The 16,340-nt window shown below is 36.6% G+C and overlaps 1 protein-coding gene across 2 annotated transcripts in view; it reads left to right on the top strand.

The window, feature by feature from the left end:
• Window positions 1-16,340, top strand: part of FAM3B (family with sequence similarity 3 member B) — a 57,061-nt gene that overhangs the window by 25,267 nt on the left and 15,454 nt on the right. For both annotated transcript variants that reach the window (XM_027843667.1, XM_027843666.1), the window contains exons 4-5: window positions 14,502-14,625; window positions 16,281-16,339. In XM_027843667.1, the coding sequence (XP_027699468.1) occupies window positions 14,502-14,625; window positions 16,281-16,339 (183 nt within the window). The remainder of the gene's footprint in view (window positions 1-14,501; window positions 14,626-16,280; window position 16,340) is intronic.

Raw genomic sequence — 16,340 nt, 5'->3', positions numbered from 1 at the left:
TATCTTAATGTCCTGCATAAATTTCTGAAGCTTTTGTTACATTAGTATAGTGCAAGGCCATGCTGTGGTATTCCATATCCATTTGATAATTTTTTTATCCTATAACAATTCTTCCTTTTTATATATTGATATATTTATTATCATTTCCTCAATGGAAGCAGGGTTTTCAGGCATGCTAGAAGCTTTTTTTTTAATTCCCTAAAACTTTTTAGTGAATATTTTAGTCTGATAAAAAATACTCAGAACTTACAAACTCAACTAGAATTTTTCGGATAATTTTTTTTACATAACCTTGAATGAAAAAGGGAGTTTTATCAATAAAAATTATCTTTCCCCCCAAACCTCAGCACTCTACTCTTTGTATGGTTTTGCCAATGATAAGCATTTTTTCTTCATAACAATTGATAGCAGTTCCTTTTTTGTTTGTTTTCTTCTGTTTTTATTGATCTTCTCACCATTCTTCCAACTTTGAGAAGCTACACTGTCCCCTCCAGCTGACAGTTTACTCAAAAAGTCTGTTCTAGTTTGTCAGTTTAGGGCAATAGTCTGCATTTTTTTTAATTGCATTTTAGTTTTTGTTTCAGTTTAACTGATACTTTTTCATCTTGGGCTTTAATGAGCTTTGAAATGCTTGTCTTTGTCACACCAACAGCCACTGCAATATCTCAAATGGTCATTGAAATTTGCTCATCAAGAGCCTCAACTTTTGCATCTTCCTTGGAGTAATATCCATTCTTTAAAACCACAGAATCAAAACAAAAGCAATTGCTGAAAAATGCACATACCTGCATATCAGGAAATTTGGGACTCAGCTTCCTAAAGGTAGTGAAATGTGGGTTCGTTTGGTCAAAACCATATGTTCTCTGTTAGTCTAGTGTCAGCAGAAGCACAAATTGTGACTATTGCTATCACAAAATGAAGTCACATCAATACCATCACTTGTCCCAATTCACAAACCATTGTAATTACTGTTTCATTTGCTGTCCCTCTAATCCCAAACAAACTGCATGCACCTCTCCATTGCCTTTTGAGTGATCCTCAACTTCAATTCTTTAGAGACTGTAGTTTGGTATGACTGACAACCATATAACATCACCAGAAAAAAAATAGACTAAAAAGATGGGCTTCTGATGCTAAGAGAAACTTTAAAAAGCTTTTTAATTTCCCAAAAGCAATTCAGTCATCAGTCCTTTAATCCTGGTCACATTTCATTGTCTCTTTGTTGTTCCTGCCAAGGAGTTTGAAGGACAAAATCTATTAGGGTTCATTCAATTATATGCCATAGTCTAAATAATAGAAATTCTTCTATTTGGTTTTTCCTGTGCAGGTAGTTAGTCCAATAGCTTTTGAGTGACTCTTGGTCTCATTCAAAGAGTATGCCATGATGCACTAAATACAATGTTATCTATAAACAAGAACATGTAGAGAACTTCACTTTCCATAGGGAAACTCTCTTCAACTTGAATTCTGTGCTGGATTTCCTCCATCACAATGACCAGAACACATGACAAACACTTGTCTCTATGTTTTATACTCCACTCGATGTTCATATTTGGTGTCATTGAGCAAGATTATCTCTATTATATATTTCAAAGAATCTTATATAGCTTTGACACTTGCATAGGAAGCACTCTGTTGAAAAGGGGCCTTTTATGTGATATTGTGTTCTATTGAATCAAAAAAAAATTAAATGATCAATAAGCAGTAAGTATAGTGGAACCTTGCATTCTCTACATCTTATATTGAGTTATGTGATGATTAATATTTTGTCAATTTCAGAATACCTTTGGTAAAAACTTCCCTGTTCCTTTCTATGATCAAGAAAACCATCAACATATACGGTGATTATTCTTAAAATAGTAGGAGTGGTGGCTAATCATTCTTCATTTTTTGGACTCCATTTTTGGTAATGATAAGACTTAAGGCTTTTTCCATGCCTGTTTTCCAATCCTTCAGATAACTTTAGAATTGATTCCTCAATGCCCTCACAATTATATAACACCTCTATAATGGATCATTTCTGCATATAATTGGTCTAGTCCAACTGCTTTCTTTTTTAAAATGTTTTCTTTTTTATTATTATGAACTTGACAAACACGAACATTTGATATAAAAAGGACAAAAAAAGAGGATGGTATATGAATTCTTCCTATGTAGTTTCTCAGCGTAGAAGTTTAACATGATAGTTTTGAGAATGCCCTACATGTCTGTATCTTTTTCTGAACTTCCTTCTGCTATTTGAAGTGTATTTTTAAAACATCTCATTTGTTCCTCCTTTTCCTCCTCCTCTTTCTTCTTCTCTTTTTCTTCTTCTTTATCACCATCACAATCACTTGAATACCTTTTTTCTAATAGAAAAACCTCAACATCTAGATATCATTGAAATGTGTTGTCATTTGTAACTGAAAGTCTTTTGTATTTTTTTAAATCTTTGAAACAATTTTGAATAATGGCCAAATTCTTATAATGGACTTCTTGTGGATAGAAAGGTCATGGAGTGTACTTAGTGACGGAAGCTGAATAGGAAAGCTATATGTACTTTTCTTCAGATTCAAAAGTGAATGACAAATGATTCATATTTGTGTATATAGGTGTGGCTAAAGTGGTTAATGTATGACCAATAAGTCTTTTTCACAATACTAATCCATAAAGGTTGTTTTGAGTTTTTCCTAGTCTTTGTAGAATAATAATAGTTAGAGCAAAATCTTTTAAGTACAAAGTTCCCCAGAGAAATTTTATATTTGGGAGCTGATATTAAATCTGAAAACCTGGAAAGTAGCCCACATGCTACCAGGATCTGGAAGCTTCTCTACAGTATCCCAAACAAGTCAGGATTTTGCCTCTCCTAAATGCCCTCAGGGACAGGGAACTCATTACTTCACAAGGCATCTGAGTATACTTTTGCCTGGCTCTATTTATTACGTAATTTTTCTTTTAATTGAGTTGATATCTGCCTTTCTGAACTGTTCCGTCACTGTTCTGCCCTGTAGGGCCAAACAAGATTTCTAATCCATCTTAAACATCATAGTCCTTTAAATGTTTGAAGATGCTCATGCTGTTCCCCCTTCAGCCTTCACTAATACCTAGACTTCTCTCTTTAAAAAAAAACTTTTTATTGATGAGATTAATTTTTACATCACATTTGCTTCTGAATTTTTGCCCCTACCTAGAGAGCCATCGCTCATAACAAAGAGTTAAAGAGGAGGGGAAAAGTCGGTTTAGTCAAACCAACCAACCACATCAACTGCATCTGACAAGTTATGTGATATTCTACACCATCTGTAACAAAGGGAATGTGGTGCATCTTCTCATCTTTTCTCCAACCTTAGTCATTATGATTACAGAATGCTCAATTTCTTTTTATTATTAGGTCCTTCAACTTCGTTGGAGTCATTGTGAATATTGCTTTTCTTGCTCTTCTTGTTTCTCTGTAGATGACTTCATACGTCTTCCCATAAGAACGATATTCTTAGATTCTATTCCCAAATATGCCAGATTTATTTTTCCCTAAAAGGATGATTTTATATCCTTGAAACTTGATTGACTAAGAAAACTAAGACTTAAAACAATTAATATGGTTTCCTAAGTACAAAAAAAACCAGAACATGAACTGTTACCTGCTCCTCCTTCAGGCTTCTGGTTGACAAAGCGAGATGACTAAAACAGGGATAGGGAAGCTGAACTTAACTGAATCAATGGTGTATCCTAAATTAACATGATTATAAAGTGTCAGCATAACTTCATCAAGAACAGGTCATATAAGACTAACCTAATTTTCATCTTGGATTGAGTTACTATGTTTATAGACAATGGAAATGCTCTACTATAATAGTGCTCCAGACCATTCTTGTGGAGAAGATGGAGAGATATGAACTATATGATAATATAATTATTTTGTGGCATTAAAGCTGGATGGCTCAACTCAGAGTGATTGTTAATAGTTCCATTCAGGGAGGTCATTAGTGGAGCACCTTGGGGATCTTTACTTGACTGTGTATTGTTTTTAGTAATACTTCAATAAACGAATAGATAATATATTTCCTCAAAGTTGCAGATGACACAAAGTTTGGAGGAATAGCTAACACACTGGATGACAGAGACTGAATCTAAGATCTTGCAACGATGAAGCATTGGGTTAAATCTAATAAGATGAAATCCATTAGGGATAAATGAAAAGTACAAAAAAATCAACTTCATAAGTAGAAAATGAGAGAGGTATAGTCAGGCAGCAGTTTATCTGAAAAAAAAAAAATATCCAGGAGGTTCACAAACTGAACTGCAAGCTCAATATGAATTGGCAGTATGTTGTAGCAACCAGGAAAGCTAATGAAATCTTGGGCTACATGACTGAGGACTTCCTGCCAAAATAACTGCCTGTACAAAGGCAAATTGCAAAGCTCTCATACACTTACTCCAATAAAATCCTGAAGTTCGCACTACGTTCAATAGTGATAAAGACATTCAATAAACTACAGTAAGTGACATCTTAAATTCTGAAGTCATACAAAAAGCCAGTCAGGAGTTTATAGGAAAAAAGAAGTTCTCCAAAAAGCCAATTCCAGGGTGACAAGAGATAGTATAGCCTACATTTCTGAGGCAATAAGATCAAAGGCAGAAATCATGAGAAAGCCTCAGGTTGGTCTGAAAGATTTAATGTGGGGACCTTGGAAGCCCCAGGGAGATGTTATAGAATGGGCAGCAACCAACAGAGGGTCATCCGGGAGCATTCAGAGTAGAACAACCAAGGCCCAGGCACTTTGAGGTCCTTTTCTGTCCTGAGATTCCAGAGAGAGCCCCAAAGATCTAGAAATCAGAATCTCAGGGTCCAGAGGGCCCAAATCCTGTCATGTAGAGATCAGTGGAAGATCCCAGGGGAGCCAGCCAGGCAGCCAACAAACATGGCCAACCACCAGACCCAAAAAAGTAGCAGGGAGCAGAGCTTGAGACTGATACAAAGACTCAAATCAGAAGCTAAACCTAAAAAGACAAATAAATCAAAGAAAGCACTGACTAGCATAAAAAACTTACAGAGATGGCCAAAGAAATTTTTAAAGGACAGAGTACAACTGTAAGCAGAGGAACAAAGGAGAAAATGGATTTTTTTCTATTTTTTCCATTTCTAGGTAATACAAATAAAAAAGAAATCTCTTGATGAAAAGATTGGAAGGAGAATAAATAGATTAGAAGAGAAAATGATAAATCTTAACCTCTAAGATGCTGTGGGAGCAGGGTTACATAGAGGTCAGATGTCATCTGACTCCACATCCAACTTTCTTTCCACTATACCACAATGCCTCTCTCTCTCTCTCTCATCAGGATCAGTATGGTATTGTGAAAAGAATAATAATTCTGGAAGTAGAAGACTTGGATTCAAATCCTACCCATGTGTGACCTTGGGTGTGTTGCCTGGTCTTCCTAGACATCAGTTTTTTCATCTGTAAGATGTGGATGTGGGCTAGATGACCTTTAGAGACCTTTCCAGCTCTAAAGCTCTAGAGGGGCCAGTGAGATGGCACAATGGATCTTAACCTCTACTTATCCTATTTGCCTCAGTTTCCTCATCTGGCAAAAGGGGATAACAATAGTACTTATAAAATGAAATAATAGTTGTAAAATACTGAGTACAGTGCCTGCCATAATGACCAAAACTAAATTAGGTTAGTCTTATATGACCTGTTCTTGATGTAGTTATGCTGACACTTTGTAATCATGTTAATTTAGGATATGGATGTTAGCTGTTAGCTGTTAGTTATTATTATTAGAATTATAATCCTGTAGGGTTTGTGTGTCTGTGTGTATACACATCTATAAATATCTGTATATATGCACACATACACACATATGTGTATATATACAGGAATGTATTGCCCATACAGGTTATTATGTGTATCGCATGAGTCTATCCTGGTGTAACTCATGCAAAGGCATGTTTCCTCTGCCTATCATTCTCTAAGTGTTGTCCCTTGATTCCTGCCAGGAGAGAGCAGAATATTGAGTCCAGACACTGGCTACTCTGCTCTCTTCAGTGAGGAAGTACCAGGCTAATGCCAGGCTAGAATCATATTTATCTGGTTCCTATATATTGTTAGTCTTGAGGAAATAGTTTTTAGGTTTAAGCTGAAATCCATATCCTTGACAGGGATGGGAGTGCCCAAAGTTACATATCTATTTGTTTGTCCACGCATGCATACATATGCATACATATGCATACACACAGACATATAGGCATATATCTCCAAGGCTGGTCCAAACATCATTTACACAAAGACCATAAATAGCAAGTAAACCCATTTATCAAAGCTGATAACTAATAGAAATTAAAGAAGTTATATAGATTATAATAAAGTGGACAATACACAGAGTAAATAAGCTCTCCCACTAGAAGTGAAATACCTCAGTTTATTCAAGAGAAAGAATCCCAGATTTCACCCCAGGGGGAATTCTTCAAAGTCTCTAGTGTGGTAAGTTGGGAATAAGAACTTGATTGGGATATCAGCTCCACTAAATGTTATCTTCTTCCCAAAGGTCCCAAAGACCTCTCCCCAAAGAGAAATTGGAAACTTGTGTCTTCTTTCTCAAAGCTGGAAGGCAAGAACAAGGTCTCTCCTCCTCCAAGCTCTCACCAGTTTAGCCATTCATGCAGGAGTTGAGCATTGAGTAATTGAGTAATCGAGTAATCAATCTCCACCAATGAGGAGAATCTTATGCAAGGGCGCCACCATCTTCCCAGTCACTCAGGCTCACAACCAAGAAGTCATTCTGGATTCCTTACTATCTCTCACCTCTGTCCCCCTCGCCCCACACACAGACATATCCAATCTATTGCCAAGGCCTGGTGATTTCACATTTACAACATCTCTCTAATACACCCCATTCTCTCTTCTATCATTAATTCCATTTTAGTGCAGACACTCATCACTTCATGCCTATATTCCTGCAATAGCCTGCTCCTGGGTTTCTTCTCACTCTCAAGTCTCTCCCTATTCCAATTCATCCTCCATTCAGTCACTGCAGTGATTTTCCTAAAGCACAGATCCATGTTACCCCTCTACTCAATAAACTCCAGGAGCTCCCTTTTGCCTCCAGGATCAAATACAAAATACTCTTTTTAGCTTTCAAAAACCATCATGACCTATCTCCTTCCTATCTTTCCAGTATTCTTATACCTCACTACTTGCTTTGTACTCTTTGATCCAGTGTCAGGGGCCTCCTGGCTGTTCCACAAACAAGATATTCCATCTCTCAGCTCTAGACATTTTTTCTGGCTGTCCCTCATGCCTGAAATGTTCTCCCAACACCAATCCAATTAATGACCTTCCTGACTTTCTCTAAGTCCTAAGTAGAATCCCATGTTGTACAGGAAACCTTCTCTAAATCCTCTTAATTCCAGGGCCTTCTCTCCATTAATTATCTCAAATTTATCCTATAAAAAGCTTTCTTTGTATATATTTGTTTGTATATTGTCCCTCCTGTCATATTGTAAGATGTTTGAGGGCAGGGACTGTTTCTTGCCTCTTTTTGGGTCCCCAGTGCTTGGTACAGTGCCTGGCATATAGTATGTACTTAACAAATGTTATCTGAGACTTTGAGCCTCTGCTTACAATCCTATGAAAATGGGGGTAATAGCACCCATTTTACATGTCTATTGTGAGGATAAAATGAGATTATATATGTTAAGTGATTTGCAACCTGAAAGAGCTGTAAAGAGGTCAGTTTTTATTATTGTTACCACGGAGAAGTTACTTAACCTCTCTAAGCTATAGTTTTTTGGTGGGAAAAATGATCCATTTACTTAGTGGTTGTAAATTTTGTTTGGCACTTACTTGGGATTTGTGATGATTCCTACATAGAATTATTCATTGTTCCTATTTTATAACTAGTTCAAAATCAGGAATGTAACTCAAGAATTGTATGTTTGAGATTTGTTATATAATAGAAATATGATAATAGAAGGATAAAAACTAGACCTATAATTTCAGTGGTTCAATACTGTCACCAGGTCATCACTTCTCTGCAATTTACAATCCTTATTTCTTACAGCACTGAGAGATAAAGAGACATTTTCCAGAGTCACACAGCCAGTATGTGTCAGAAGATAATGATCATGTCAGTGTCAAATGTCATCTTTTCCATAAAGCTTTCCCTTATTCCTCTGGTCAGAAATGAACTTCTTACTTGGACCTCACATAGTATTTTATTATCAACCTCTCTGATGCCTGTATTCATGTATTATTGCATATGACAGTTATCTCTATATGTTTCCAATCCCTCTGTTAAACTAAGCTCCATGATTGTAGGAACTATGTCATAAGTTATTGCATCTTTCTCAGCATAGTGATCTGAATAAATAATTTTAATAAATGCTATTGAGTGAGATGAAAAAAAATATATAGAGACATACCTTGCAGCAGTAAGGAGGTCACAGTGCCACCATATTTTGCCTTTGTCAAAACCTCACCTAGAGTTTGGTTGTGTGTACCACAGTTAAAGAAGGACATCGATGAGTTAGAAGGAATTAGAGTTACCTTCTAGAGAAAGGCAAACAATATAGTGAAAGACCTTAAGTCCATACCATATAAAGACCAAAAATGAGCAAGACTCAGAGAAAATATAATAAATTGTCTTCAGGTATTTGAAAGGCTGTCATGTGGAAAAGGGATTTGAATTGTTTCATTTTGTCCCAGAGGTCAACAAGAATGAGTCAAATTTAGGCTTGATGTCAGTAAAACAATTCTTCACAATTTGAGCTGTTCAGAAATAGAATGGGTTGCCTTGAGAGGTGATAGGCACCCTTTCCTTGGAGGTCTTTAAGAAGAGGCTGGAAGATCATATATGTCATACTGTGGATTCTTTTCAGATATGGTCTGGATTAGATGTCCTCTGAGGTCCCTTTCAACTCTCAAACTCTGCTTCTGTAATTTGTAGCAATACTTCATATGTTTCACCCCAGGAAGTATAGGTTAGGAAACCAGGGGATGAAGGGTAGGAAAAGGCAATGCTATTGACCCCACCCAAAAGGGTACTATAGGTAGAGTCTGACCCTGGTTCAAAGCTCCAATTCAGAAACTAAATTGGATAAATAAGTCAATTAAAGAATAAACTAGTATTTAAAAATTAGTATAGACTTATGGACCCTCAAAAAGGAGAGAGAATAATTCCACAACTACTACAAGCAGACAGCCAAAGGAAAAATTGATTTTCCAAAAACACTACATCCATGCCTAGAAAAAATGAAGCAAGACATGAAAATTGAGTAAAGCTCTGAAAAAAGGAATTTGAAGTACTTAGAAGAGAAAATGGTAAAACTTATCTAAGACGTGGACTCCCTAAAAACTAGGATATACCAAACACTATTAAATGATTTCATGAGACATCAAAAAGCATGAGAACAAAATCAAAGGATAAAAATGTAAAATATATGATATTTTTAAAAAACTGACCTAGGGAAGAAAAAGTCAAGTAGGGATCATTTAAAAGTTCTTAGACTCCCTGAAAAACATTATTTTAAGAAAGAGCCTGGATACTATGTTTCAAAAAATTATAAATTAAAACTTCATAGATCTAACCAGAGGGCAAAATGAAGTTAGAAAGAATCTACTGATCACGTCATGAAAGGAACTTCAAAAGGATAAGTCCCAGTAATGCCATAACCCAAATCCAGAGTTCCCACTTAAAGAAAAAAAAAATCCTAAATGAAGAAAAATCCTAAATGTAGCAGTTCAAATACTAAAGAACTATAAATCAGGATCACAAAAGGCCTGGCAGTTTCTACTACAAATAGAAATAGGTCTTAGAATATAATATTCGAAAAGGCGAAAGAGATAGGCTTACAACCAATAACATAGCTTGCAAAGCCAATAATTTTTTTAAATGAATGTTTAATAGAATAAAGACCATTCAAGCATTTCTTATGAAAAGATCAGAGCTAAGTAGGAACTTAAAAATACAAACATAAGTCCAAAGAAACCTACAAAAGTAAATGTATTTGAGTAATTGGAGGCAGGCACATAAAGATATAGTGTTATCATTCTAATAAGGAGAGAAAAAAAACAAGTGGTTTTTTTTTTCTGAACTCTAATGTAATAAAAGAGTATTATGTGAGCTAAATAATGAAAAACAGCTTAGAGTGCGATGGTTTGAGGATTTGAAGAGAGGGAAAAGAAGGCATAGTAAAAGGAATGTACTAGTATAGAAAAGAGGACGAAACTATGGAAATTGAAATTTCCCATGATGGGGTTTGTGAGAAAAGAAATAGAGAAAGGGGTAGAGGGAACAGGTAACAGATTGTGGCAAGACTCTGGACTCACTCCCCCCATTCCTCCTCAGAATGACGGTTGCTACATCTGCCCTTCAGGGTCCTAGGGGTACCCATGGAGTAAGCACTAGGAGAATCTTTCTCTAATGCTACTTATTCAACTTTCCATTTGGGTGTGTCCTCTCTAATATTAACCATCAGTTATTAGCACCACAGTTTCATTTAACTAACCTCAATTAGCACTTGCAAAAGGATGTTTACTGCAAAGATATAGCAAAAACAGAAGTAACTACATTCCCTCATCCCAACCAACCTGGGCCACACTCAGTCCTATACCACCTGTGTTCCTAGGGGAAATGAGTTCAAGCTTAAAGTAATTTCCACAAAATATTTGATCCCATCAAGTTCACTTCCAGATGTGATATACCTAATGGACAGAGTTGCTCCCTTTTTTATAGGACTCAACATCCTGGCTTCAAGGGAGAATCTGCTGATGAACTATGCTTTTGGACTAGGCTTGGATTGCCATAAACTGTCTTTAGCTGATACTTATCTTTTGAATGCACCCCAGATGTAGCTCAGCAACCAATCAAAAATCACCAAACAGTTATCAGACTGTAAACAGTTAGAAATTATCTGTGTATGTTCAACATTGGGACTGCATCAGTCACACATGCTACACATTCTCATAAGAATTAGGCTTGGACAGTCTTTCCCCCATTACAAGATAAACCTTACTCTTATCTGAAATGTTCAGTCAGTCAGTCAATAAACATTTATTAAGTGCTTTCTATGTTCTTGAAATTGTTCTAATTCCTGGGAATACAAAGAAAGGCAAAAGAAAGTCCCTGCCCTCAAGGAACTCATACTCTAATGAGTAAGACAAGTAAACAAATACAAACAAGCTGTATACAGGATAAATAGGAAATAATTAATGAAGAGAAGAAACTAGAACCGAGAAGGATTGGGAAAGGTTTCTTATAGAAGGTGGGATTTTGGACCCAGGGAATCCAGGAGGCAAAAATGGGAAAGGAGGCATTCCAGGCTTGGGATACAGTCAGAGGAAATGCCTGGAGTTAAGAGATTCAGTGTCTTGCTCAGAGAACATCAAGGAAGTCAGTGTCTCTAGATAGAAGAGTTCATGGAGAAGTACTAGGTATAAGAAGACTGAAAAGGTTAGGGGGGTGGGGAGAGGTAAGTTATGAAGTGATTTGAATGCTAGAGTATTTTGTATTTAATCCTGGAGGTAACAGGGAGCCACTGAAGGTTGTTGAAAATATGGGTGACATGATCAAGCTGGTGCTTTAGGAAAATCAATTTGGCAGTTGAATGGATGATAGACTTGACTGGGGAGAGACTTGTGGCAGGCCAACAGGCAGGCCAACCAGAAGGCTAATGCAATAGTCCAGATGTAAGGTATTAAAAGCCTGCACCAGTGTGGTAGCAGTATCAATGGAGAGAAGAGGGCATATTCAAGAGAGGTGGCAAGAGTGAAAAGGTTTGAAATAGCCACTGTGGAGAATAGGATAGTGAGTTAACAAAGGAGGTGAAGAAGGATTGCCTAGCAGCATGGAGGACCCAGTTGACGTTGTGTAACATAACTTTGTTGTGGATTTAGTCAGTATGGTTGCATGATTTTCTTCACATTAATTCAGCAGCACATGAATAGGAATGAAGGCAGCGTATACTGGAAGTGATCCAAGCCTTGGGAGGGCACAATAGGCAATATAACAAAGGAGTCAAGGACTCAAGAGAGGAGGTCTATTTAGAGTTGAACTGGTTTACCAGAAGGTCAAGATGGGGAAGGGAGGAAAGAATGGCTAATGCAGAGGTGATAACCTGGAAGAGAACTGAGAGACTGAGGGATTGGAGGTCATGGTATAGCAAAAAAGCAAGGTTCTGTATGGGAAGACAGACAGAAGTAGAAAGCCAAAAGATTACGGTAAGATAAGGGGGTTTCATAGCTCTTGAACATGGAAGTGTTACATTTGAGGGAGGTAGCAAGATCAAGGGTGTAACTATCTTTGTGTGTGTGAGGTGGGGTAGAGGAGTAAGTCATGGGAAGTGAGTAATTTAAGGAACTGAAGAGTGAGGATATTTGAGCAACCATCAATATGTCTGTTGCAGTCCCCTGGTATGAGGGCAGGAGTTGAGGAAGACCATTTACGAACTAAGTACTGAACATTTTGAGAAAGGAAGTCAAATATCCTTGATGTCTCTAGACAACAGCTACCAGGATTTTGATTGGGTGGAAGATGTGGATTGTATGGACCTCAAAGGAGGAGAGATTACTGAGAGGTGGAGGTAAGAGAAGAACCTCAAAGTGGCATTTTTTTTTCTAGTGGCAATGGGAAGCAAATAATATTCTAACTTCCCTGCCTCAACCAACTATCCAAGTAAAATAAGTGCAGTCAGTAATCACAAGGGTTTCCAAGGGGCCCGGTCTCAGTGATTGTCAGAAGACAGAAAAAGTGGAAGAGGAAAAGATTTAAGATGAAGGAGTTTAAACATACACAGAGTTTAATGTAGAACTACATGAAACTCAACAGGGAAAAAAGTCAGATAGATAGTAGTGGCATTACTGGGTCAAAGGGTATGCACAAAGGATATGCCCTTTGGGTATAGTTCCAAATTGTTCTGAATAGTTGGCTCAGTTCACAGCTCCGCCAAGGCTGAGGCCTCACTGGCAACATTAGCAATATGAAAAGGGGGAAAGGTATCAAGAGAAGAGAAAAGTGTGGAGTTGAACTGGCTCACTAGGGGGTAAAGATGAGGAAAGATAGAGAGCTAGTACAGAAGTGATGACCTGTGAAAGAACTGAGAGTTCAAAGGATTGGAGGTCACACTACAGACAAAGAATAGGATTTGAGGTTGGAAGGCAAATAAAGAAGTGGAATGCCAATTCCACTTATCTGTGATCAGATAAGGGAACATCAGAGCCCATCTTTTGAATGATTAAATTATCATTAAGGCAAAGCAAGTATGGTCACTGCATGGGTCTGTCACTGAACACCACAGTTGCCTACCCCTGGTTTTAGGTGCTATGTTTTAGAATTTTCTCTAAACTAGAGCTCACTAGACCCTTCTAACAGTGCATTTTACTTTTTTTTTTCACCAAATAGCAGTTGACACAGTCACATTTCAATTAACTCATTTAACTAATTAATTTTTTAAATTTAATACATAGAAAAAAAGTCTGAAAATGTATGTACCACAAATATATGTACTATACCCATGGACCTTCTCCCTTTGCAGAGGAATGGAATAGAGTGTCTTCTCTTCTTGGGGGTCACATTTGTTCTTTATAATTTTGCAACATCACTTTTGATTGTTTTGTGTCTATTCTTTCAGTTTACATTGTTGTCATTATGTATATGATTTTCTTGGCTCACGTTACTTTCTTCTGCATGGGAACATAAACATCTTTCTACTTCTTGTTTGTATTCATCATATTTGTCATTTCTTATAGCATCGTATATTTCAAATAAGGAAATTGAGCCCCAGCCCAATGCCTTATGGCTAGTAAGTGTCTAAGGCAGGATTTGAGCACAGACCTTCTACATTGCTCTATCCAGTAAACCATGTGCCTCACCTAGTTAATTCATTATTTTTCTTTATTATTCTTTAGAAGCAGTTCCTATGATGAGCTATAGCATATTTGGAATGAACTACCTCAGCATCAAAACACTCCAAACTGGACATAGATTTGTAGTCCATTTTTTAAGTCCATTTGAGTCCATTTTGAGTCCATTTCCCTCCTCTTGGGAATGTTTGTTTCTTAAGCCCAAGAATTATAGCAATTAGAGTTTTACTGGCCCTGCCATGGGTGATTACCTTTCTCTCCTCTCTTTTTAAAATGCTATGTTGTAAGAGAAGTTGCATTGAGAAACAGAGCTATCCTTAGAGTCGGGCCAACATTATTTCAAGTCATACCTCTAATGAATATTAGCTGAGTGACCCTGGATAAATAACTTAACCTTTTATCACCCCAGGTGGGAACCATTCCCCCGGTATTCCCCACTCCTACCTCTTAATTAGATTATTGCTGTGTTGCACACCTTGATTTAAAAAAATAAAATGAAAAAAAATATTTTATCCACAGAAGTTTGTGACTACTACTCCCTAATAATATTTGGAGATTTAAGATATATGAATCGGTTTGCAGAAGATAGACAGAGGTATTCACATATTTGTTGCCTTCCTGGTTCTCTTCAAATGCCAACTTTTCTCCTCCTTTTCATTACAGCTCCACTCCCCAAAAGACAAAAATGTGACCACTGGACTTCATGCCCACCTAACACCTATGCCTATCGGTTACTGAGTGGTGGTGGTAAGGATAAATATGCCAAAATTTGCTTTGAGGATGAACTGTAAGTATCAGTTTGGGTGCTAGAAATAATTAATTTTCGTCCTTAAAAAAGGAGAGTTGGACTAATATGTGTCTGTAATTAAAATGTTAAGAAAAGTAACATTGCTAAGTTGTAATAGCATTGCTATAACAGTTGTAGAAAAAAAGGTCTTATGAATTCAAATCTGGCCTCAGACATTTATTAGTTGTGTGACTCTGGGTGAGTCATTTAATTCTATTTGCCTCATCTGCAAAATGAGTTGGAGAAGGAAATGGAAAACCACTGCAGTATTTTTGCCAAGAAAACCCCAAATGAGATCACAAAGAGTCAGACACAACTGAAACAACTGAATAATAACAAGGACTTAGGCTATATGGTTATCAGCATGTTAGTGAAAGCTTGATAAATTTGCCTGACAATTGGTTTTGGATAAGTCTTACTTATTACATTTACATTCCTTTTAAAGTTTGGGGCATATATAATCCCCTTCAAACTTATAGAAGCCCAGTTCAACTGTGCCCAGGGCCTCAAGACTATATACATTTTTGAATGATTGCAAGTTGACATTGCTTTCTTTGATTCTCTTATTTAGTGATCACCATTTGGAGTTTCATTAAATATAGAAATTCAGACTAAAATATAGATTTCCCTTGAATTACATACCTGCTATTAGACATGCTTCCAATTTTTTTTTCAATTTTCATGTTAAACTCTTAATTTAACTTAAATATTTAGGACTGTGAAAAGTCCGGTTTAGAATGTTAATAGGTAAGTATCATTACTCACTATAGAAAAATGAAATTGTTCATGCTGGCTATAAATAACGAGTAAATCACTTCTATTTAAGAGTTTCAGCAGCTATTTAAAGCAGTCAATTAATAAATTAATATAATAATTAATAATAAATTAATAAATCATTATGTATTTATTGATCAGTGCCTAACATATGCAAGACACAGTAGTAGGCACTGAGAATTCCAAGGACCAAAAGGATCCCTCTTCTTAGGGAAGATTATCATATTTGTTTCTTAGCTCCAAGCATTGTAGCAATTAAAGTTTTACTGACCTCATATATGTGGCATGAGATATATATAATTCCTACTCGATAGGAGATTACTATCGAGTTAGGAAGACAGGACACTATGTAATAAAAACAGCACTGGCTTAGTAGCCATGAGGTCTGCCACTAACAACTTTGCTTGTGAATTTACACAGTCCAGTTATTCTTATTTTATTTCTCTTCTTCCCCCTCATAGCTCTCCTCAAACAAATTTTAATGTTTACTCATTTCCTACCTAAGCTTTAAAGCCTAAACCAAATGTGAACTCTTTTAGGAAATATTCTTCCCTTCACTTTCCTCATCACCCTTCCTTCCTCCTGCAATTGGTAATATTTCCCTCTTCACAATTCACAAGCACTTTATACATACCTCCAATGCAAAATAATATGATTTATTATTTTGTATTATAGCTGTGTACGTTATATCCTCCTTCTAGGTGGTAAGCTTCATAGTTTATCAAAATTTTGTATTTCCTCTGGCACTTATAGTTTCTCATATAGCATTTAATGTCTATTGAATTGAAATAAATAACAAAGAACAGATTCTGGAAAAGAGATAGGAATATTCATTTCTTAATAAGAGTGAAGATCTTAACTAAGGCTCATTTAAATTTCAGGCTCATAAGTGAAAAGAAGGGTAATGTTGCAAGGGGTATCAACGTTGCCATTGTGAATTG

This window comes from Vombatus ursinus, unplaced genomic scaffold (assembly GCF_900497805.2).
Source record: "Vombatus ursinus unplaced genomic scaffold, bare-nosed wombat genome assembly UNPS02014924.1, whole genome shotgun sequence".
Lineage (NCBI taxonomy): Eukaryota > Metazoa > Chordata > Mammalia > Diprotodontia > Vombatidae > Vombatus > Vombatus ursinus.
The sequence above is the reverse complement of the archived record's forward strand: the minus strand, read 5'-3'. Positions and strand labels throughout refer to the sequence as shown.